Below are 25050 nucleotides of genomic sequence, written 5' to 3'. Positions count from 1 at the left end.
TCTTAATTCTGTGTGTATTGGACTGGCCTAGACTGCCTCCAGCTCACTCCTGCCTGCCTGTTCTCATCTGCTCCCAGCTTGTCTGGATTCACAGCATCACAGCCCTTTTTCCACTCGAATGCTGGCAGGCCGCTGGGGGAGTCTGTCTGGTATGGTACAAAGGCAAGCTCACGTCTGCCAGTACAGCTGAGCTGCTCATTCCTTTGTGCATTTGCATGGTTTTCAGCAGTTGCCTCACTGAAGAGCCCATGTTCAGTCTCCCTTGAAGAAGAACAATCAAGTGATGCTAGAGCAAATAAAGAAGAGGGCTACTTTGGTCATAATATCAAGCCAAAAGGAAGGAACTGGGTTCTTGTGAAAGGGTTCGACTCCACCATCCCAGCACAGAGTCTTTGGTGATGCTCCCAGTGACCTTCTCTAGTCAGGAAACAGGCTTGAGTTTCAGATGCAGTGCCATCACCTGAACCATTTGGGGACTCCATCTTGCAACATCATTCGTAGTCTCCTGGACGTTGCCAATTTATGTGATATGGGACAGGCTTTCCCTCCTTATAATATCATGGTTTACCCCAAGAAGTTGGCTTTGGCTACTGTCTGGCAACTGATAGCTACCTGCTGGGAGCGATAAGCTTCCGTGCTGCAGTGAGCTCTGTCTTTGGTGATATTTTAACACCAGCATCAGTTTTACAAACAAGATTCCCTATAATTACTTAGGTGTTGGTATTTTTTCTGAAAAACATGTGAAACATTAAGTACTTCAGAGGCTTTCAGTCCCTGCCTCCCTGCTGAGAAGGGATGGGTTTTCTATGGATTTTTCTTTTCTGAGATTGTTATAGTGTAGGAACATCGTTCTCAGTGGTGCTGTATCGTGTAACATTTGGCTTATGCTCTGGGGCTATTTCTGGTAACTGCAACAGAGTTACAGTGTCAGAGTAGGTCTATTATACTTTCTAATAAAATAGCTAGTAATCTGATGCAGACTACATGAATAACAGGGATTTGCAGCCTTTCACCTCATTTGTGTCATATATACTCAAGAATGAGTTCTGTGCTTAACAGATTACACAGGGATTATGAAATGTAGAAACCGTAGTTGAAAAAAAGCAGTTTTATTCAGCAGCAGATTACTGTCATTTTACTGCACACTTATGAAAATCTGGAGTTTTTAGTTAAAAGAATATAGAAAAAGACTCCATTAATATGTAAATACCAGCCAATATAGAAGTACAGCATTTCAGTTAAAAAAGTTGTGAAAAAGCATTTATCAATGCATTTGAAATTAATATCATTTACATAGTGTAACCAAGCTGTCTGCAGTCTTTTCAAAAATACCTAATTTAGAGAGGCCCCTGCACTTGGCAAGCTATCCAATGAAGAAGATAAACTAATCCAGATAATGGATAGCTGATGTACAAGTGTAGAGACAGTACAAATGTGCTATTCCATCCATGATGGGAGACTAAGCAAAAAGAAACACGTCATTTAAGGCAGAGATTTATCACATATTACTTTTTTTGAAGTGAACAAACAAAAGAACATAACATATTCATAGACCCATATATGACTGAGGACACATTTCACTTGTATCTTGGGAATTATGGCTTTATATGTTTGTTGATGCTGTTCTGGCAAAGAAATCTGCTGCAGCCTGTTGATTAGTACATCCTGCACCAACCTGGGAGTAGTTAATTGTACATCTGCATAATTAAAATTGAATTATACAGATGGGTGTGAGTGATTCTGTCCCAAAACAGGCAACTGGAGAAATGTTGGGATCCTCCGATTTATTTTAAAACATGAGGAATTTTAGGGCAAACAAAACACAAAAAAAGGCATCAAAATGGAAAGGAGGAAGGAAGCCAGACAATAAACTTCAGTGGAATATTGATTTTTATACACATATATAACACCATGTAGAGAATACTTAACCAGGAAGACAGCAGAAAAGAAGCATACTTCCATCAGTCCCTTAAGGAAGGTGCAGTTACCTAAGCAGAACTATAAAAAGGACTAGAAATATCTTCCCTGATGAAAGGCATCCTGAGAGAAGGGCTGGGCAATATGTTTTGTATTTTTGTTATAATGTACTTCGGAGTTGGGGGTGAAAATGTCATTGATTTTAGGATTCTTTTTCTCCACTTAAGTATGTTTAAAAATCAATGGATACATGATTAAATGAGTTAGAATTTAATGTACTTTGAAGATAAATCACCTCTGGTTGTTCTGAGTGAGGAGAAAAACTTTCCATTTTAATCTTCTTAAATTTCTTTCTAATTTTTACCACCTTTTCCTGAGGCTGTTTACTCTGCACATATAAGAGAGGATAATAAATTATATTAAACAGGCAGGATCCATGCTCATCTCCTTAGAAGGGGACTTCTTTTTCTGGCTGTTATTTTTTTGAATCCTGCTTTCTGACTAAGTTAGTGTTCATCAGCAGGAAGGAGTTAAAGGATACCCAAACAACTCAGTCTGCCAGGGCTAATCTTGAGCTACCTCAAGCAATAGGAGGCTTCAGAAAGAGGGAAGTGGTGGTGGCATTTATTTTGCTTCTCTGTAATTACCGATTGAGAAAGACTGGACCTAAGCCATTAATAACTATGAGTGGTTTATTGGGTGGTATAATAAAAACCTATGCAAGAGAAGACAGAGATATTTTGGAAAGACAAGCTTGCGCATCTTGAACAAGAGCTCCCAAGCTCTGTGGCTCCACAACAGGACAGGGTGGCAATCTATGGCTGGCCTTTGATGCATAGCTAAATAGTCCTGAAAATAATTTAAAAAATGGTAGATGAGGGAGACGAGGCTTCTTCTGGAAGCTCTTGTACTATTTCCATGCCCACATAGGAAAGGTCTGGTTAGAGTAGATGTAACAGGAATCTGTTGTCAAAATAGAAAGTGGCCATAGAACGGGAAATTTATTTTATACTGATGCTAAATTTCTATTCGGTCATAAGCAAGGTTTTACATGTGTTCTCCATACTATACAAGACTGACTGTTAATTTTTCTTTTCTGGCCTCATCTTGTGGTATAAAATAGCTTCGCATTACATAACTTGAGTGTCCTAAGTCAGCCACATTTGCTGTTTGCTGCCACACAATCTGATTTTGAATAAGAAATTGGTAACTTAGCTTCAGTTTATATTACTGTCTTTGACCAATTTACAGACTTATACAAGATACCATGAATTCACAAATCAGCCTTTACTGTAAGAGTATAATGACTCAGTTCGGGCCTGGGAGCCAAAGAGCTAAGCATAGTACATAGCATTAGAGCCCAGTAGAGCTGGGGGAAAAAAAATATCCATTTTGGGACTTATGAAAGGTCAGTTTGGAAGAGAAATGCCTGGAGTGCAGAAACAGTTGCCCTGACCACTACTTTCACTCTGTTCTCATTTGAGAAGTAGTACTGCAGGAAGGTGTGACAGGGAGTGGAAGAGACAGAAGAAATGGACACTGAAAAGGAACTGATTCTCAGGTTTCTGAGTTGGTTATTCCAGGCACTAGTGCAGTATGTGGGCTAAAAAATATCCAGTTCTGTGGGAAAGTGGTGATGGAGCACTGCAAATATTCAGGGTACTAGCCCTGAGCACTGGCTTTCCCTAGCTCCAGTCTTAGTTGGGAGAGCAGAGATCCCCCACTGTCCCCATCTTTGTCTCCGTGGAGATACTACCCACTTTTAGTTTTGGAGTGCCCCTGTAGTACTGATGAAGGTAGTTTCCTCCACATGGTAAAATCTTCTCATAGTAAGAAGCACTGGGGCTGGGGCAGTCTGTTTCACAGTGTTCAGGAGTGTAGCTCACTGGGACCAACTGCTTGGTGGCACTCTGCCCTCCTGAAAAATGCTCCAACAAAGCTGTTGGAGTTCAGCATGCTGAGGGGGTGCATCCTGAAGTGGTTCTCAAACCTGTTCTATATAAAACAAAGTCACAGCATATCAAGCTGCCCCAGTTGCCAGACAGGGTCCCATGCTAAGACACTAAACCAGCATATGGCTCTAGCCATACGTATTCCATTTTTATGATCAGTTTGTGACCCCTTCAGTATTTTTCATAGTTATTTGTAGATATATTGTGGACGTCTCTGTCCCATTAACTCAACTGAAACCGTTGAATAAAAATGCTTTGGAAAATATTTTGCAGGAGTGGAGCACTCTTTCAAATAGCAGGGTTAAAACATTAAATAGCCATTGTGTTGCTGCTATTGGCTGTGTTTTTCAGCCTAGAACAGGAAGCTGGCGAGAGCAAATCTTTCATGTGTGAAAGGGCAAGCCCCCCTGCTCCGACTCTGGCAACGACTGCCACTGGCTGCTGCTTGTGTAGCACCAGCAGAGCCAGGAGAAGGTATTACAGTGTCTGCTTCAACTAAGCCCTGCTGAAGACTATTAGGGAGTGATACAGTCCAACCCTGTGGGACAGGAAAGCCATTTCACCTCATCCTTTTAGGGCGGATGAAGGAATGGGGGTGGGTATGGCAACCCACACTTCTGTTTTGTATTGGTACTAGCATGCCTCTGGGAGAAGAGGCATTTACTTTGTTGGCTCCAACTCTGAAGCAGCAGCAACACTTTTTGCAAGGCCTCATGATCAGGCTCAGAGAGGAAAGAGTGGACAAAAATGTCCTTTGGATTACATGCAGAACTGCTGACATGCTTCCAAAGGGAAGATGCTACATACATCAGCAATTTGAGCTACTGATAAAAACACCGACTAACAATTTGGTCTTTATTTTGAATAATGACAACAGCTACCTTTCACAGCTTTATTAAAACTTCCTTTCTAGGTAAATAACTGTTTCTCCTGATCAAAGTTTCTGGAATATTAGCAGATGTATATGAAAGACATAGTTCACTTCCACTTGAATTGGAACCATGGCATACTCTTACTAGGAAACTATCATCTTGTTGAGTGTGTACAAACTCAGCATACTCTGTGCAAATTCTTTATTGAAACAATGATCAATTTACAAGCTGAATCACATTTCATTTTGCCACTTCAGCATGAACTGATCTCTTTGTGGTTTATGGCCATGAACTATAAAATTGTAACAGTTATTTAAATCAAAATACAGTAACTGCTTCTCAAAAGAACACATTCATATTTGTCTTACATTTCTTGTAAAATCAAAAAGGATTTCATAATAAAGAAACAGAACTTAAGATACTAATTTAGTGCAAGCGTTTCCTTTGCATCTAAGAAGCTTTCATTTGTCCTACTAAGTATGGCATACTTGAAAGACCAACTTTTAAAATAGCATGCTGCCAAGATATTCCATGAGAACTTTTAAAATTCAACACTGTTAACACTTTTCAAAATTAGGTGATCTGAACCAAACTGAATGTCAGAAAGCCCTGGTTATAAGTTACAGTACTTTTGTCAAAAGGTAACTGCAAATCAAAGAACTGATATAATATGTACATTAGAATAAAACAGGCACCGATTTTTTTAAAAAATAAACATCTGCCTGTATATGCCATTCTGCAAGTCTTATGATTACCTAATGCCAATAAACCTGCACAAAAATGCAGATCTATGGGTTCTTTCAAATTTTGCAATCTCAGAAAATGACCGAAGGGTAGGATTCATCACAAGCATACTCAAATCAGAGAACAAAAAAGGATCAGCAGTGAATAAATGCTGCTCAAAAAGAAAATGTTGAGTAAGTAGATGAGTACTACGTTCAAGTGGTCTGATTAATATGGTCTTGCATGTCGTGAAAAAAGAATAGCATAAAATTCAAATCCAACACTGATTTCTTGTGCTGCAGAAATCTAGTCATGTTTCATGAAGTTTTGGCAAAAATACTTTTAAATGGGGTAAATACATCCTGCACATCTCTTTTCCTTTCTAAACCTGGCTTGGTGTTCCTTAGGCTTTTAGAAAAAACATTCAGTTGGACTGGATTTTCCAGATTCTGAATGTTTTAAGAATCATCATGTTTGGTGCTGTAATAAATAGAACAATGTAACAAAAGGTGTGCATAGCCCAATGATGGGAACAGATCACACTAATGTCCCTGAAGTGCTTAAGGTGCATGGAAGTATGTAACAACGCAAATGTTAATGTTTTCTTAGAGCCATCACTAATTTTGTATTTGCTAATTGTGTTCTCACACCATAAAAAAGCCATTCCTTTAGAAATACTGCATGAATTGTTTACTTTATAATATCACAGCCAGAAAGTTTGGAACATGAAAGATGGGTATGGGTCTTGCTTCCCATCTATCTCCCTCAAAGGACGTGCCTGAAAGCATGTAAAAAGCTGCTTACAGGTGTTACATAATGGATGCATAAAGATACTGAGCAGCATACATGAAAACAGAAAAAAATACATAAACCAGAACCATTCCAATCTGTATTTTCTTCAGATACAGTGCTGTTCTGCTTTTATTCTGGTAATACCACAAAGGTTAATGCCTAAAGAATTTATAGCAGCCTGGCAGGAGCAGTTCTACCTGTGAACTCTGTTTTGAGTCCAGCTCCAGCAAAGACAAGGTTCCCTTTGACCTTGCAAGAGCAAGAATTCAGCACTACACCTATTACATGCATCTAATCCAAATCACTGTTGCTTATACGTCATTTGCAATGTACATTTGTGCGTACTTCGAACACATGCTCTTTGTGGGCAGTCTTTGGAAAAAAAACATAATCTGTATTTTCAGGGAAGTTTACACACAGAAGAAAACAATGGGGCTTGTTTCCTCTCAAATGTTTCTCAATAAATAAATAAACAGGCTGGAGGACAGTCTGAGGGCAGCAGTCAGAATCAGAATTCCCTGGTACCAATCACTATATGAATACGTGAAGGGGTCTGGTCTCTACTGTAAAAAGTTCATAATTAAAAAAACCCCAACATTTAAAATGCTGTAGTTTAATAATTTTGAAACTTGTTCTTCTATTTTAAAGTGTAATTTGAAACTTATTTTTATGCTTTCAAGGAGAGCATCCTTGCCTGTCTTTGCAATCTCAGTTGGATACCACACAGGTAACTTTAGAATGCATGAGCATTGTTTGTAAATGCTGGACAGGCAAAAAAATAAAGATGCCTCTTCTCAGGACGTTAAGATGAATTGAAAGAATTTAGTGCAAGCTTCTGCTTTTGTTTCTGCCCTCATCCTTTTTCATATCAGAAGCACATTAAGTAACTTGAAAAACTGATGTGAACAGTGAACAGAAATGTACTTTGGATTCAGACAAGAAATTAAGAGTTTGCATCAATAGTATTTTCAATCACACTTGTCAGAAGTGAGGTTCTTTATGGTATTCTCTTAATCTACCCTGTGTTCTAGATCTATATTGCTTTGCTGGAACTGAAATATTTCCAGCCACATTACTAAAGGGACTTTGCACTTGCATGTTTCCTTTTGGGCACCTGCAAATGCATTTTGTATAGATGCCTGCCACTGTGGTGAGCACAAAGCAATATTAGGCAACTAAATGGTGTCATTTTCACAAGTTGGTTGCAAAATCCCAAGCCCGTTATTAAACATGTATTTTTTTAAATAAACATAGAAAGGTAAATATGGAGCCGTCTCTGCATCACCTACATAAGTCATGGGGTATTCCTGTATTACACTGCTAGTGAAGCTCTGCACTTTAACATGAATAAGTTGACATAAAATCTCAGTTCATTATCAAGGTTTTTTTTAGACAGCTGCAACACTGACTTTGTTTGGTCTCAATTACCCATGCATTTAATATACCTGATTGCCTCCAACGGACAACTTACATATATGTGGCTACTTCAATAAAATGTCCAGAGAGCCATCCACACATCATCTCCCCATAGACTTAAATGATTTTTTCTGCAATATACTTGATTCCAGATTTATTTTGAGTAGCTATACCTACACTACAGTTCTTAAAAACTGTAAGGTGATAGTTTGTTCATTAGTTCCAAATTAAATGTGTGTCAGCTGATTAAGTAATATGCTATTAATCCTACACAAACTCCTCCTTGTAAGTGCGTTCTTTCCAGATTCACTCTGGAGAAGGTCCTTTTTATTGTGTGTCTGGCAACAGAAATCATAACTTCCCTTCCACTCCTGGTATTTCCTGGCATAAATGTTGATTCTTTTTAATGCCACAATCACTGTGATCATTAAAGCTTTATTGGGGTAGAGTCACATGTGCTCAAGCGCTGAACATCCTACATAGGTAGGAGGTTCTTAAAATACCAAAGCAATCATGACACAGTAAACAGTTTGTGTGATCATCATTGTAATTTCACAGGACATTTGATGATAATTTTTTTTAAGTTTGGGTAAAACACTCTCAAACTTATGCTAATAGATGAATTTAGGCTTGAACTTCAGAATATGAATCTGCACAAAATTGAGAATCCAAATGAAAGATTCATCTGCCATTAGAGCCTTGTCATCAGCTGATTACTGGCATCTGCAGGCCTGTAAAGGAACCTCAATCTCTTCTGATAAGGAGTGCATACTTACTCCTACCAAATTACTACAAAAGAGGACATGTTGCATATTTGCAGCTGTTTGCCATATAAACTTCTGACAAAGTAAAAAATGATCAAATATATGCAAAAAACCCCTGCAGAGCTGTTGGACTTCAGCTTTCTGTAAGATGTTTATGGGCTTTCCCGTCTGTGAAATACACCTTGAAGTTGCTTCTCTATGTGAAAAAAACCCAATTGTTGGTATCTTCATTCCATGGAAAAGGGAAAACTACTTCCCATGTTCCTGAACAGTGTGGTAACAAATGAAATGGAAACATTTTAACTTTAATAGTCCTCTAAATCACAATGCAGCTGAGCAAAGAGGCTTTGTAAATGGGATCTATTAGGATTTTATTTGGCTACTGGAGTGCTGCCCCTTGGGCAATATTTCAAATTCATATGATAATATTTGCAAAAATGCAAGATGGAAATAACAAGAGTGAAGGAGGAAAATGAAAACCAGTTTCATATTTAGTAAGTTCAAGTGTCCTACATCAAAGACTACCAATGACTTCCAGGAGGCCACTACAGGTGACTCCAACCTAGAAAATGCTGAGGTAAATGTTTCTTGGAAATACTCCTAATTGAAAAGAGCAATTAATATTAATGTAATAGCAATTACTCTGCCATACATCATGGTAAACTAAAGTCAAACTGAGAAGAAAGTGCCAGATAATCCACATACATGCTTTTGCTATGATAGTCTCCAGGTAAGGCTTAGCGGCAAGTACAATACGTATTTTTAAAAGAGCTCCACCTGATTTTCCTGCTATGCATAGATTCAGGAGTAACTATCATACATGGCTTTCATATATAACACATGTATTTTTGTCATTTGCCAATGCTGTGTCATCAGAACTGAGTTCAGCAGAAGGCTCAGGAGGGGGTTCTGCAGGAAGTGCTGGTGTTTGAGGAGTGTCTTCTTCCTTGGTGTCGAACTGCATGCTTTCTTGTGACTGACCGTCCATGCAGTCTTTTTTGGACAACGGGTGAACTGACACTTTTATTGCAATCTGCTGAGATGGCTCATGCAGTGATGACGTGTCAGAGTCAGCTGTGGGAGAGTCACTGCGCTTCAAAGCATTTGGGATCATATACAGCTCATCTGTTTCAGTGGTTTCCTGGCCTTCTGCTGTCTGCCGTACAAAATTCTGTCCTTGCTCCTCCAGACCGACAACCTCCATAATTTCTTCCATTATAGTCCTGCAGTTCATGATAAGCGGTGGCAAAGGTACGCTCCGAGCAAGCTCTTCAATGTAGCGAGCAAATTCCATGGTCTTGAACTGAGTTACTTTGGCAAGCTCGAGCGTTTTGGCTGAAGTGATAATTGGGATACGCTTTGCAATCTCAAAGGCTTTCTGGAGTTTCTCTGCCCCTTCTGTTCTGAAGAATTCATTGATTGCTTTCTCTGTTTTCTTCAGATGACTGCTCATCATACATAACCGAGTAATGTTCAGTATCATAACAATGGTAAAAGCTACAAGGCAGACAATCATGTAATAGATTCCCATATCTCCGGAGGTAAAAACAACCCTCAGCGTCACAGTATTGTTAACACTGCCATATGTATTAGATGCAACGCACGTGTATTTACCTCTGTCTTCGAAAGACACACTGGTAATGTTTAGTAGCCCATTGTCATGAAACCACCACTTTCCTGCTGGAGAGGAGACAAAGTAACTTAGTTAGAAGTATTTTGTTCACATGATCATCACAGTCTTAAACTTCAGCTTTGTCAAACTGGCTTCAGATTTTGGAAGAAGGAAATAATGTTCACAAGAAGACAAAGAATTTACCATCACAAAGGCTTGTCTGCCCCTGAGATCCTGGTTCTGTTACTATCAAATCCCTGACATCAGCTGTGAATAACAGATCATGTCCTAAAACACGCTCATAAAAAATGTTAATATGCATGGCATTTATCACAATCTTATGGTCAGTTAAGTTACAAAGATAGGTTATGTAAGTTATAAAGAAAAAAAAATATTTTTTTTTTATATTACTGCCAGTAGAAGCCTATGTAGAAAGTATTCCCACAAGATCCCTGTCTCAGTTCCTGTACGGACAGTTCTCAATTACATCGATTTATCCTCTTATTTAGAATTTTTAATTTAGCTGAAACACTGGGTTTTTGCCCTAGCTTAATTCTTGAAAACAGCCAAATCACTTTGCCTATATTTAAAAAACATAGAATAAATAAAAAGCTCAATCTAAAGCAGAACCTCATTATTAAAAAATCACCCAAAAATCATAGGAAAACTCTCTTTTACAGAGGAAATGTCAGCATCTGTAACAGATGACACTTTCTCCACCTCTAGAACAAGAAAAAAATAAGAGTATTGGCTGCTCAGTATTTCTTTGAATTGGAATGTTGGCAAAGTAGGGCTTTATTAATTGTAAAATGACAAGACGCCTTGCTGATATATCCTGGCTCCAGCTGTTATAAATGACATAAAGGCACTGAACTGTGACTCATTGCCTGGGTTTGTGGCAGTGGATACTGGCAGATAGTATAAACTTAATGAGAAAACAATGATTAGAAAAGGTATCATTGCTGGGTTTTGATAACAATTCAATGCCACACTCAACATAACAATATACATAGTAAAGAAAGGTGCTAAGAAACATTTCTTACAGGAAGACAGTTTCTTAAAGCAGGAAGCGCACTGCTGAAAGTCTAAAGTTAAAGGGATGTTGCCTTAATACCACATCTGCAGTTTTTACTGATTTGGTCAAAGTTTTTGTTCACCTCCCTAAACATTTGTGTTAGTAGCTACCTCTCTCAATTGACTATAGAAAGTCCTAAAGTTAAACGCCTAACTGAGGGGGGAAATTTCTCTTAATGAGCCTTAGTAAAACACTCTAGCATACTAATCACAGTATGTTGCCATGACCGCACAAATTATATCCAAAAGTCCACTTACTAGCCTAAATATTTCCTTTCTCTAGCTTTATTCAAAAAATTACAAAATCCTGTAATGTAAAATATAACCATTTACAGATACACTATGCTGTTGCACATCCAGCTGGGTCATTCACTACTCCTGTCATAGCCGAGTTCTCCCTCAGGTCAGCTGTTAGGCAAGATACCTTGCATTTAGTATGAATAACCAAGAGTTTATTTCAACATGCTGTGAACAAAGCAGTCAGTATGGAAGGATTACATGAACAAAATACCTTCCACCCCCAAAAACGTCCCCTAGATGTATAACTAGGATTATAACCCAAACCTTCCATTTAAGGAAAACAAGCTTGTGTGTAATTAAGGTCTCTGGCAAATGCAACTGAAGAGTCTTAACTAAAGCCAGGAAAGCTCAAACTTGGCTTGTTGTTCTGACTGCTGCCCTATATAGGTTTTTCTGTTGGTCATTCTGGCCATCTCCTGTTTCTCACACTCCTGTGGCAGTATGCATAAACACAGCAGGTGTATCAGGGAGTTAGCTGTGCTGAACTCGTGCCAACAAACTATTCTCAAATGACAAGAAAATCCTCCCTTAAGTTGGAAAATAGCTTTTAGTCTTTTTGCGTGCCAGAGAACAAAAGAGGACAGAATGGAAAACAAGATCAAACCCGAAGTCTTCCAATGAAAAGAAGCCTGTCTACACCTTCTGTTAAGTGCTTCAGTTTCTTGCTATGTATTGCTATAAATAACATGTTAAAAAAATGTTAACTGTTTTCTTCCAAGGTGCACACAACATATTTATGGCTGCCTCCATATGGCTTTCATGTATTTTCACACAGGAAAATACCACAGTCAGGCCATTAAATTCAGGTTATTAGTCAACCTGCTGAAATCAGAAGTGTCTCTGGACAGGCTACAGAGAATACGAAGATCTTACCTTTATTCTCCTCCTCTCGGAGCAGGCGGCCATTGGAATTGTACCATCTGTAATGTGGACTAGGACTACCCTGGACATTGCAGTCGATTGAGGCACTACTCCCCTCCTTGACTATAATATGGTTGATGCGGGAGATCACCACAGGCACGGATCCCGTGTTCATGTCAGTGCGGTTGAAAGTGCTATTAGTCACATCCTCAGCAGTCGTCAAAGCTGCTAATAAGATGACAAGGCGTGTGGTGGGCAGAAAGTACAAAAATTGGTGGCTTTTCAGTATGTTCATTTTCCTTCAGTGGTATATGCAACTGGCTGGGAACTGGGATCGGTTCTGTTGAACGCAGGCCCTTGAGGTGAGGAGGTCACAGGAGAGTTCTACTTTGATCTGTGCAATTTTATGTTTGAAATATCCTATAAAATAAATAAATAAGTACAATGAGATGGCAGGTATAAACAATCCATTAGGTGTGCTCTTTTAAAATAGTGACACATCCATTAATGCACTTCACAGTCATCAGCTCAGTGTCTTGTCTAAATGCTAATGTTATCATAGTCCTTATTCTTACTGGAAAAAGATGCATACATTTTCCTGACAATAGTGTTGTTCAGAGCGGCAGGCGTGGGAGAAGGCTTTTATCACCTAGACACTTAGCAGCAATTTAGCTACAGAAGCAGCTACAGTTTTATGCCAAAAGTTCTACAGATTATTATTTTTTTTTAACATTTGCAAAATCAACAGGAAAAACAAAGGTACAGCACGTTAAAGCTGTCACTACCAGCAGTTCACTGCTGCAGCTCTGCCACGTGCATGGCCTTAGGTGAATTGTGGATTATGGTGCAAGCAAGAACTGCTCCAGAAACGGGGTTTGGAGCTGATGTTGGAATCCTTAATATACACAATTTTGTCCAAATACAATAGCATATACAGCAAAACATCTTGGACCAGTCACTTGTTAAGCTAATACATTTTTTTTTTTTAAGTTTTCTGAGATAAAGATAAAACATAGCATAGAAGAATATTCTTAAAAGAGGATATTTAGGACTTGATAAAGTAATTTCAATACCATTTTTAGAGCTGATTTAGAAATAAAAATACTCACTAGTGACATAATTATGGATAGGGTTTCTTTGAGATACTAACGAGATTGGGACTTTTCCATTCCTTATGTGGCATTAAGCATTTTGCCTGTGTACTTTTTGCATACTCTTACTACAATATTTTCCTGCAACTGATCATCTACAGTGAGCCCTTTCTTAAACAGTGATTTCAATTTGTAGACAGAGGGGTTTACAAGTATGTTCTCTATTGGCCTCATTATGCTCCCAATGCGCACAACTGCCATTCAATACTGACTGAGAGCACAACGCTGGCCTCAAAAGGAGCACCTTTGAAAATTTCACTCAGAGTCCAAGGGCCACAAATGTTAAAATCACATCAGACTAGCTAGCTACATTGGTTTTATTCATGTGTTTCTAAGGTAAACAATTGAAACTTATGAAATTTGTTAGTTAGAGGAATCTACCTGAAATCCAAACATAGGTAACTATCTAACAAACTTTCTCCAAATGAACATTTCACTTGCAAAACTGATTACATTTTATTCAAGATCAGGTTGACATCATGGTAACTCATCTACCTTAGCATGGAAAATGACTGCTGACAGGGTTAGGTGAGTTCCATATATAAAAGAAACTAAAATGAAATCAATTCATCAATCAATCCCCATCCCTCTTTTATTCTTTATTCAAAAAGGAAAGAAAGCAACATTACTGTCTTTCACTGGTAATATTTGACTTAGGTTGTTTTCTTCTCTATCTCCTCTTCTCTGTAAAACAATGAACTTAATTTCATACAGACAGATACAACTGTTATTAAAACACAAAAATATTTTCCTCCATTTTGTAGTATGAATCATTAGTAGAAATGACAAACTTATGTTTTTTTAGATAAGCTGTGTGCATGGTGTGGATGCCTGTCACAACTCAAAGCCTGCCCTCATTTTTCGTCTGTTTTTCTAATAACTGAATATGGAAATACTTGTCTTGAAGAGTCAGAATAATTTTTAACTTTAAATTAATATGCAAATAATAGTAAGTTAATATGCAAAAAAGTCATATAAAGCTATATAAACAATGACTTCAGAAATCCATTTCCAATTATGCAAAGCATATAGAGCCTGCGCTTTTCAAGTTCTGTATAGGTACAGCCTGTCTGAATCTGCACTTTGGAAAAAATCCTTCAGTTCTGCCTTTTCACTTCAGTAACTATTTACATCTCATTTCTACTACTCCATTAACCTTGCAGACAGCCATTCTTTATGGTTACACATATTCACTCTATAAAATGTTTCTGTACAGTGTTATAGATCTGCATTGCGCCATACAGAAAAGCCAAAAGACACGTCACACCTCCTGGCAAGGGAGCAGGAACAAAGACTGGCTGGATTAAGACAATGGGAAGGGCAAAAGAACAACATAAATTAAGCATTGTGTTGCTGATTACTGGTGGTGGCTAGTTATTACTGTATTTGAGCCTACCGTATTTTTTGATGGCAGAAAAATCAGTAACAATCAAAAAAGGTGTTTAGTCTGGAGAGCAATTTGCATTCTAGAAGAAAATGAAATAGCATCACCCCAATGGGTGATGAGAAAACCTGTAAGGAAGGACCCACAGTGTATTAGGAAGCTCAAGGCAGCTGGTGGCCCACTGAACTCCTACAGCACAGGGATGCTGTGGATGTATGTTTGGAAAGCGTGTGATGGCAGTAACAACGTAAGGTGTGTCTATTTGATATAAACATATGGTAAACCTGTTTTTAACGCTGAGCATATGGAAGTAAAACCCGTACTTTTGTGTGACGATAACAAATGTGGCTGATTCTTAATATGGTCAAAGGGCCAATTACTTGTCTGAAAATAATAGCGACTCCCTCACTCTGGCACAGAATTGAATCATAAATAGCTGCAGTAAATTTTAAGAAATAGAGCTGAATAATTTATGTCTGCTGTGGGAGACTCATACCTACTCATGTCACTCCTGGGAATGTACTTTTCCATGTATGTTCCTGGAATGAAAAATATTAAGAAAACACTAAATACCTCTGCAGATGCATTTCTGTTTGAAATAAACAGAGTTTGATGACTAATATGAGGAATAACCAGGCAGCAGGTTTAAAGCAGAGTGTTTGCAAATGGTGGCTGTTGTTTTCATGTGCCACCCAGGGAAGTGCTGTTGATGGACACTTGAGTACGTTCAGGGAGTCAGGGAGAGATCTCACTGAAGAATGGTGTTTTAAGATGCAAGTTAGGACAAATATTCACAGGGCAACTAGGAAGTAAGTGATAGGGAATATTTTCTTTGGTGTGCATCCTGTGCACTGTTAGTGGGGAACAAAAAAATATGGAGGAAACAAAAGTTTTTCTCAGCTTCACCTAGCACGAGAAAGTTAAAGGGTGACCATGCAGTGACCTGCCTGTCCAGGACCCTCTACTAACCTGTTGGGCAGGACCAAAAATGTTAGTCAGGTTGGGAAAGTAGCAAGAATCAGAAACAGAACTGAAAGGGTAGAAAATGTGCTTGCACCAGAGTCTGGTGCAAAGGGAGATTTCCTGAGAGTTTCTGTCCTACTGCTTTGCCGCAGGCACAATAGCAGCCTGAGCATATCAGGGAAAACAAATCTGGGTGCCAGCTGCTTTGTCAAACACAAGTGATGTAATGGGTTATGATTCAATCGCACAACTAAATGGGGAGAAGGCTAAGAAGACTGAAATAGAACTGCTAGCGATGTCTGCCCACTTCTGGAAAAGACGGAAGAGAATCCAGAATATCGGAGAAGTGGGTACAGTGCTGTCACCCTGTATCTTGGCCATGAGAGGCGGTAATTAGCCGTAGCCCACAAGAAACCTGGTGAAGGCAGCCAAAATTGTAACCTTTTAGTCTGACCCAAAGTCAGAGAAAACTGAATTGACTAGCTGAAAACAAAGATTACTGTAATAACTCCTCAAGACAGAGTAACACAGGACACTAACGAAGGAGGACATCTGTAATATTGAGTACAGCTCTGTAGGAACAGACCGAGTCTCTGGAAACATTTTTGCCACAAAAGGGTCACTGTAAACATAAAGTTAAATTTCTGGCCATGGAAAGACTGTAAATGTTCCTTTTGCCCATCCCCAAAGCACATGAGCTACCTGAAAAAGACATAAAATGTTTGTAATATATTTAATGTGGTTACATACACTTTTTCCACTTCCCACCCCTCCTCCTTTTTTTTTTTTAGAAGTAATTATAAAACTGTGGTGCATGAAAAGGAGAATGCCTGACTACTCTAAGATGTCTTTTCTACCTAAAGTTGTAGTTCGGCTTACCTCCCAAGACAGAATTAGAACCCCCAAACTCTCCTCCAGCACCCAAAACATATATATAGAGAACATACTCTGCTGTATGGTATCTGTAGCAACATTTACCACTGAAAGATGGTTTTCAGTGGTCCTTACATTAAATAATTTTGGTTTTTTCTTCCCCAACCCAAATGGTATAAACTGAAAATCTGAAAGTAACAGATTTACTGCTCATGGGATTAACTTCCAAGGAAAACCGAATGAGACTTGAGCCACATGAGGGAACTATGACAGGCTTTTCTTCTAAATTACATGATGGCCAGCTCTAGCATGCTCTGTCTGCATTTCTATCCAAGAAAGTTCCCTGGAATGTGCTCCAGAACAAGCATAGCTGCAGGATGGTCGTATAGCTCCTACTATGTGAAGCAGGGACAAAAACTAAGGTTAAAATGTCTCTATCCAAAATAATGAATCAGTCTAAACAGAAGACACTTACAGCTTGGACTGGCTGGGAACATTAATCACTCAGAGACACGTTCTGATTGACCATTTATTTTTTCATGGCACAGATGAGTGTGCTTCCCAGTATGCTACTACCAAAGAAAATGACTGTGGGTGAAGGGCCACATTTGTAAGTACTGCATTTGTGCAGAACAACAGGGTGACAGAGCACAAAAGAACAGAAAAGGAGGGCAGTGATGCATACCTTTTCCTGGCTCACTCAATTCTGTAAGACTGGCCTGTTCTTGCTCTTGGAATAATGTGTAATCCTATTAACTGTGAAGTTATTCAATTCAGAAATGAAGCACAAGAAGCCAGCTTATTGTATAACGCATAAATTATGTTCCTATAGCTTTAACATCCCAATGCTATCTTGCTTGGCTTGTAAGTGATCAAGAAAATGAAATTATTTTCATTCTAGTTCACTTTTGTCTATAATTAAGTATCAAGGATGATGCTACAAAACAAAACTAAAGCCAATTCTTTATTATTTAAAATCTAATTACTACTCTTCCTTTACAGAGTGGGCAAAAGTAAAAGTTAACAGGTTTTACTGGAACAGGAATGCAAATGAAGGAACTTACGCCACACGGAAGGTGGCAAGCTCACTGCCAGTCCATAGGCCTGAGTGAGAACCATCTACTGGAAAGGTTATGCTACTAGGGTCCAGAGAGGCAGATGAAGAGAAATGTCACTCATTTACAAGTAGCAGAAGCCTTCTGACTTATTTTTCTAGTCAATAAAATATTAAGGCTTGGTTCCAAAAGGGCTTTTCTCTTCGTTCACTTTGGAGGGACTTCAGTCCTTTCATAACTTCATGGGGTTTTTTTTGCTTCCCTGGCTATGTTGAATAGGTGGGACATTGGCGATGTTTGTGAGATGAAAGGCTTCCTTCTGCACATCTAGGCTGGGGCTTCCCAACTGGGCAGCAGCTCCCAACCATGTGCATATTTCAGCCTCTGCAGCTGCTTTCACCTGCTTGGGAATCTTTTAGAAGCTTCCCATCAGGGCTGTGTGATACTGCCCTGGCCAAGTGTGCTCAGCCACTTAATGTCAAACTCGCTGTCTTCAGCCACCTGACAGAATACAGAGAAGACAGACCCAGGCTCCTCTCAGAGGTGTGCAGTGAAAAGACAAAAAGACAAAGGACACAAGCTGCAAAAACAGAAATTACGATTATGAAGAAATTTTTAGGCAGGAGGTCAGTCAAGACCTGTAACAGGTTGCCCAGAGGGGCTGTGGAATCTCCACCCTTCGAGATGTTCAAAACTTGACCAGACACAGTCTGAGCAAACTGGTCTACACTGGCCCTGTGTTGAGTAGGGTGTTGGATCAGATGGCTCCCAGAGGCCCCTCCCAACCTGAAGAAACTCTGATACTCAAGAAACACAAATCAAGAATTGCCTTGGAGAAGTCAATGTGAAGAAATATGACTCATCTTAAAAATTTCTATATGGAATGCTGGGAAATTGCCTTCATAATCCTTTTATTTTTGAGTAGCAGTATTTTAGTATATTTATGTATTTAGTATATTAATGACAAAATAGACTGAGAGCATTGACTGCAGCCTGAAAAAAAATGTGTTTGGCCTTCTCCATTGTACTGACATGATAAATAATGCTAAGTCCTCTTTACCATATCGAGAGGACTTATTTCCAGCCCAGGTAACTAATGAAATATCACTTACTTGGGGTGTGAATGTTGGGGGGTTTCCCACATGTAGATAGTCAGACTCTAAAGTTCATAGGTTACTGTCTGCTGATAGACCTGGCTTCTTGATGCTAAAGAACTGTCAGTCGTGGTGAATCTGATCTCAAAATAGAATAAAGCAGAAATAAGTTGGACTCAAAGACAGACTAAGATAACCTTTTCAGACTACTGACTTCAGATGGTAGATGAGTAAGAAGAGATGTTATTAAAAATATACACAATATTGAATGGTGTAAAGATGACAGCTGAGGGATATGTATTTACTGCTTCTCATGATACTAAAACAAGACAAATTTCAGTGAAAAAGAATGTGGAAGACAGGGCAGTGGGAGGAAAGAGAAGGAAGCTTTTGATTAACGATGACTAGACTGAAATTTCTGGATGCAAGATAAAATAAGGGCTGGGAATTTAGGAAGATTCAAGAAAGGCTGTATATAATTTACTTGTGCAGGTTCATAGATTATGATGGTTTATGCAGAATGTGGGGACTTAACTGCCTTCTGTGTATTCACTGTCCCCTGAGTGTATAGCCCTGGGCAGCGAACAAAAATGGCTGTCAGTATGGCAACCTGGAGCCCTTTTCTAGGTATCCTGTCTAAAAGAAAATAAAGAAGTCTATAAATTAGTTTTATGCTTTGTAGGCACTGGTAAGCTATAACAAGCAAACATTTGCCGACTTGTTTTGCAAGGTGACAAATGATACATAACAAAAGAAGGAAAATGGAAGAATCAAGGGTCATAGCTTATTCTACCATGAATGGCAGAAAAAGTAAAATTTGTAATAAGTATCTTCTGAAGTCATTTTGTTCTGAACACATCCAACACTGTAGGGGGTAACAGAGTAAAGTTAATGACTGTAAAGAGTCAGTTATCTTAATTTCAGACTTTCATAATGTATTGATAAACTGCAGCAAAAAAGCACCAAGGAATAAGGTGATTCCACATTTTATATGTGTGATCAAAAATTAATGCTATATCCAGGCTTTTGGTGTAGGGAAAGAAGTACATGCCATTCTATTCAGCAATGGTACAATGAAGAAGTTCATTGTTGCCTTTATGAGTGTGTAAATATTTTAGAATAGTTTTACTGTAAATCCTCCTCAGTTTTGTTGCTCTTTATCCTACTTCATGTCTTGACATTGCAAAACTAGCAAGCACGTGATGTCCTAGAGACTTTAAGGAACCTTCACTTTAAATATTTGAATGGAGGCATTGTTTTAACCATGTCTTTGAATGGTTGATGTGCACTTCTCTCATGTCAATGAATATTCACAGACCTTAATCCATTAACCTAAAAATCAATAGGTGAAGACTGCTGGTAGTAAATTATTGGACGGATTATTTAATAGTACCTCAAGAATGCAAAACCTCTGAAAAGTTCCCTTTTGGTGTCATAGGTCCTGTAATCCACCATCTCTGCTGTATCAAATCAACTTTCTGTGAAATATGCTAAAGTAACAAAGACATTGAGGCAACCTGGATGCTTAACTTTTCATTAAAGAAGTTGTAGTTCTTATGTGCGCTCTGATACGGACTGAGTCATTCAAGTGTTCTTTCTTCAAAGTATTTTAATGACTGCAGTAAAAGAAAAGTTTTATATTTAGTGGAGAAGCTTGCTGTTTTTAATCAAGACAGGTACCGTGGTGGAAATGTTCTGCTGAGCTGTGGGCTACCCAGATCATAAAGCAGATTCAACACTCTCAGTAGTGAAGAATCTTTAAGGCCAGCTTATGTTTGATTAGGTATGCACTCTTTACAGAACTTTTAATCTTACAAATAAATACTTCACTTAAGTAGATTATCCAGATTTATTCGGGATTTGTATTTATTTGGAGGCTGGACAATTGCCACTCAATATAGTTTTGTATACAAAGCTATTATTCCAGAAACATCTGTACGGCTTTAAGAGACACTTGCTTAACTCCTTGAGAGCTTTCAGCATAGCTGCTGTTTTGCTGTTGCAGTAAACGCAGACGGATCAATGCTTCAAAGTCCCCTTTGTTGAGACAGAAGGAACAAAGAAGATGCACAGAGAATCTCTCCCACACTTCCACATACATCTGCAGGCTGCCTGGACTCACCAAGTTCCATGTATCTTTCATTTTCTTTACTTGCATCTTATCTTTTATTTATATCAACAATCTGTAAGCATTATTCTGCCAACAGTTTAAATAACCAAAGTCAGCAAATACAACAGATCTCATATGCTCTTGGCATGCCTTATGTAACCCCGCAAAGAACATAGCAATGCAGAATGCAGAGCAATTCACTCCACTTCCTCTTTTGAGCTGTGTTTGCCAAAGCTAACCATCCTTTAAGCACATCTAACTGTTTTCTTTTTCCAAATGCAGAAGAAATATTCCAGATATAGGACAGTGAACCAAGACATAAAATTAAAAATTAGGTTTTGTTTAAACAAAGATATGAAGAGCTTTGAAGAGCTAAAGACTTCTGCTACTTAAACTCTAAATTTTCTACATGCTTTGCATAAGTGAATGTTTTCAATGCACTGACAGTTTTCATTATACTATTTTAACAAAAGGCTCCCATTTTAGTTGGACTATAAGAGAAAAAAAAAATAAACCAGATTTGAGTATGACTAATTCTTCTCTATCCCTACAGAATCACAAAATGGATATAATTTTTAATGACTGGCTTTCACATTTACTGTTTTCCGGGATACAGGGCAAAAAGGCTACATGTAGATGCCGTGATTAGGACAGGATTAACCTTGTCAGAGGGGGAATACAAAGGAATCTAACCATTCATGACTGATTGCAATAGAAAAGGATCATTGCAGGTTAAAAGTGCCTGTGCCTACTTCCTCCACAAGTAACAAAGGGGATGGCAGACAGGATTCAAAGGACACCACACATCAAATTAAGTCTTGCTTGTACATAACTAATCAATTCAGCCCTTTCCAGGCATGTCTATATAAGGTCACGTATACGCAAAAATTTAGCTGGAAGCCCTCAAAAGTTTACCTAAAGAACCTCTGTAATTTCAGACTTTTGTCCCAGTTATTTCTATGTCAGATCCAGTACTGCCAGCGGGACTGTGTACCACACAGTCATGCACATACGGGACTGTGTGGCAGGCACTGCACATGCAACAGTACAGATACCGCGCTATATACATGCCCTGGCCTTGCCTGACTTAAAAGTATCAGAAGAAATTGTTTCTTAGTATAAAACTCTCAGGAAGGCAGAATCATGTCAATTAAATATTAAGTTTGAGCAAGGTAGGCTATTCTTAATGTAATTCCTCTGCATGTGGTGGCCCTCTTCCAAGATAAGATATTTACATAGATCTATGCAGAGCTCCTTATTTTCTGATAAACAGGTGCTACTCATGCTAATTACTTTTACTCTGAAATAATAAAGTCCATTACCAAAATTTCTTAGATAGCTAAATCAAAATCATTAAATCTGTTTGAAATCCTCTATCCTGACACAAATACATAGAAGTTTTGTCCATGCTTCACAGCCTTCCTGGCAGAGGGAAGATATGATGCTCTAAAATGCTGCTATTAATTATTTTAGTCAGGGTCACTGGTGAAAAGTAATGGTATCTCCATTGCCTTGGAAATTAGGTTTCTAAAATGGGTCTGTTTGTGGATAGAAAATGCCACTGTTTTAGTTAACAGAACTAAGTAACAAAATGAAAACTACAAAGAAACATTTGCAAAGTCACACAAGTCTACATGGATGGACAGCAGCTCAGAACCACAAGAACAAAAAAAAAATTGCAGCAAGTCACCAGGAGCTTGGTCTTACACCACAGTCTTCTGGTAACATACTAATATGGTCCAGGATATCTCAAAGTAGGAACATAGGTGTTTGTGCCTGCAAAAATTTCTAGTAAAGGTGCAACTTGCTGACAGAGAAAGAAGACCCTGTTAGCAAAGCTCAACACAGGTTACTTCAGCTCCTGGCAAGCTCATTATCCCTGTTATAAGTTGCATCCATATCCCAGTGTTGCCTTACAGTGGCAAGAAGTTTAAACCATAAAAGAAATGCCAGTCCCCAGAGTCCAAATTTTCTAGGCAAGATTCGCCAACATCTTTATCACCGTGTCACCAATGTGACCTGCTCATAAACTGTATGTAGGTGGTTTTGTGTATTTCTGTTGGCTGACTTTGGGGTGTTTTTTCCCCCTGGTTAAAGTGACAAATGCATTTTAACCAGGTTCCTGTGCCAACTCCATCCTCCTCCTCCCCATTAACTCAGGACCTGTCTAATTGCAGGGAGGCAAGGGGGGCAGGGCAGGGAGGCAACTGAAGTTGTACAACATAGAACACTTCAGAATTCACTACCATGTTCCCACCGCGTGTTAAATGTTTAAGAGCGACTGATTTTATCTCTAAGCTTTCAGGATGGGAAACACATCTTGGAAAAATATTACATATCACTGTATTAAAGTAGGAAGAAAGCCCTTTTTTTTCATGGATGTTCTGCTGTTTGTCTAGGCCTCTGAAAACTTCAAATTCTTCAGAAAGAAAAAAAAAAAAGCTTACAAAGTGCACTCTAAGTTGCACTCCGCATCAACTGATGTTGATATAGTGCAGTCTAAATGAGATTCTAATAAAAAAGGATTCCCACTACACCAACCACAAGTTTATCAACGGTGCTGCTGCTAACTGTACATGCTATGCCAGACAAAAAAAAGATTCCTGCCATGCAAACACCATCTCCACTGAATAGAGATGTGTCATATTTTGTCGTACTGCAGCAGAGAAACTCTTCCACAACATAATGGCCCTGAAAAACTCAAATGCTACGTTTTTTCCCTTTTAACTCCTTTATGTTTTCCCCTTTGAACTAACTTCACAGCCTTTTGAGCCAATACTTACCAAATGAGGTCGCGGTTAGTGTTTAGCCTCGCTTACACAGTTGGTACTTGTATTTCCAGAGCTGGGCTATCGGGGAAGCTCCATTTGAGATGCTTCAGTTTAACAACTGAAAGCGAACTGTTCGGAAGGGCAGTCTCTTACAAGCCTCTCCAGCAACGCACTAGGGAAGTGCCTGCTCAGTAGTGCTCTCTGTTCTCTTAAGCTCCCTCGTCCTATGCTGCTCGGATCTGCCCCGTTACGCAGCCGTATTTGATAGTTACTGCAAGACCGCTCTGAAGTTTTAGATTGTTGCTCCCTCAGGGCGCTTCTGAAATTGAGTTTTACCTTAGGAGAGACTACCCTGTGAAGTAAAAGGGTAATTAAAGCAAAGTACCAGGAGGCAGCCTTTATTGTAAATTTCAAGCAGCACAACTTATGCTCTTTTAAGAAGTCAGCTCCAATGAAGAGGTCTCCGCAGTGAATCAAACCCTCCCCTTCTCCTTCCCAGCGCGGGACAGCAACGAGCATCCTGAGCGCAGGAGTCGAAGGTCTCCGGTGAAGGCTCTGGGCTCATTAGCTTTTTTGCCCAAAGCAGCACACCGTCCTGCAAGCGCCGGTGCCCATCTGAATTAATCCCTCGAACTTTCACGCTGAACACAGCATCACTCTGCTCCCGTCGCGCCGGGGCTCACCGCGCCGGGGACCGCGGAGCTCCGCAGCCACCGCGGCAGGTGCCGGCAGCGCGGCCGGTCGAGGCGGCGGCAGGCAGCGCCTCCCCGGGACTGCCCGCCCGGCCGCCCGCAGGGGGAACCGCGGCCCGCGCCCCCCGCCGCGCCCGCTCACCTGCCCGCCGGCTGCTGCCGCTCGCCCGCCGCTCCCGCCGCCGCCCCGCGGCAGCGCCCGCCGCCGTGCCCTCAGCGCGCCCCGCGCAGCACCATGCCGGGGCCGGGGCCGGGGCCAGGGCCGGGGCCGGGGCGGGCGGAGCGCGGCGCTGCCGCAGTGCTGTGCCACGCCGTGCCGTGCGCAGCGCTGCCCGCCGCTCCGCCGCCGCCGGCTCCAGCAGGGGAAAGTAGGTCAGGGCGGCACTGAGCATGCTCGGGGCCGGGCCGGGCCGGGGGGCGGCCCCGGGGCCCGCGGGGGGCTCGGGGGGCGGCAGCGGCTGGGGCGGCCGGGGCGAGGCGGGGTCGGGGCGCCGCTGCCGCGGCGGGGCCGGCGGGCGACGTGCGGCGGCCGGAGGCGAGGCGGCGGGGTGTGAGACGAGCGGGCGGCCGCGGGGCCGCTGCCGGCGGCGGGGCGGGGGACAGGCGAGAGCGACGGCGGGTTGTCGCTCCGCCGCCCCCGCGAGTCCCCTCTGCCCGTGCGGAGCCCGGTGTCC

General features: G+C 40.3%; 1 protein-coding gene across 5 annotated transcripts; it reads right to left on the bottom strand.

The window, feature by feature from the left end:
• Window positions 1–1093: 1093 nt before the first annotated feature.
• Window positions 1094–24807, bottom strand: MFAP3L (microfibril associated protein 3 like). Of its 5 annotated transcripts, XM_040589030.1 has the most exons (4): window positions 24519–24807; window positions 23697–24036; window positions 12296–12703; window positions 1094–10116 (listed from the first exon to the last, which is right to left on the bottom strand). In XM_040589030.1, exons 3-4 carry the CDS (start codon window positions 12576–12578, stop codon window positions 9251–9253), a joined length of 1149 nt encoding a protein of 382 aa, XP_040444964.1. In that variant the 5' UTR covers window positions 12579–12703; window positions 23697–24036; window positions 24519–24807; the 3' UTR covers window positions 1094–9250. The 5 variants fall into 5 exon arrangements, with proteins under 5 accessions (XP_040444964.1, XP_040444965.1, XP_040444963.1 ...); XM_040589031.1 differs by lacking the exon at window positions 23697–24036; XM_040589029.1 differs by lacking the exon at window positions 24519–24807 and having other exon boundaries at window positions 23697–24507.
• Window positions 24808–25050: the final 243 nt, after the last annotated feature.

The sequence above is a fragment of the Falco naumanni genome, chromosome 1 (genome assembly GCF_017639655.2).
Source record: "Falco naumanni isolate bFalNau1 chromosome 1, bFalNau1.pat, whole genome shotgun sequence".
Taxonomy (NCBI): Eukaryota; Metazoa; Chordata; class Aves; order Falconiformes; family Falconidae; genus Falco; species Falco naumanni.
This window is presented reverse-complemented; position numbering and strand designations above follow the sequence as displayed.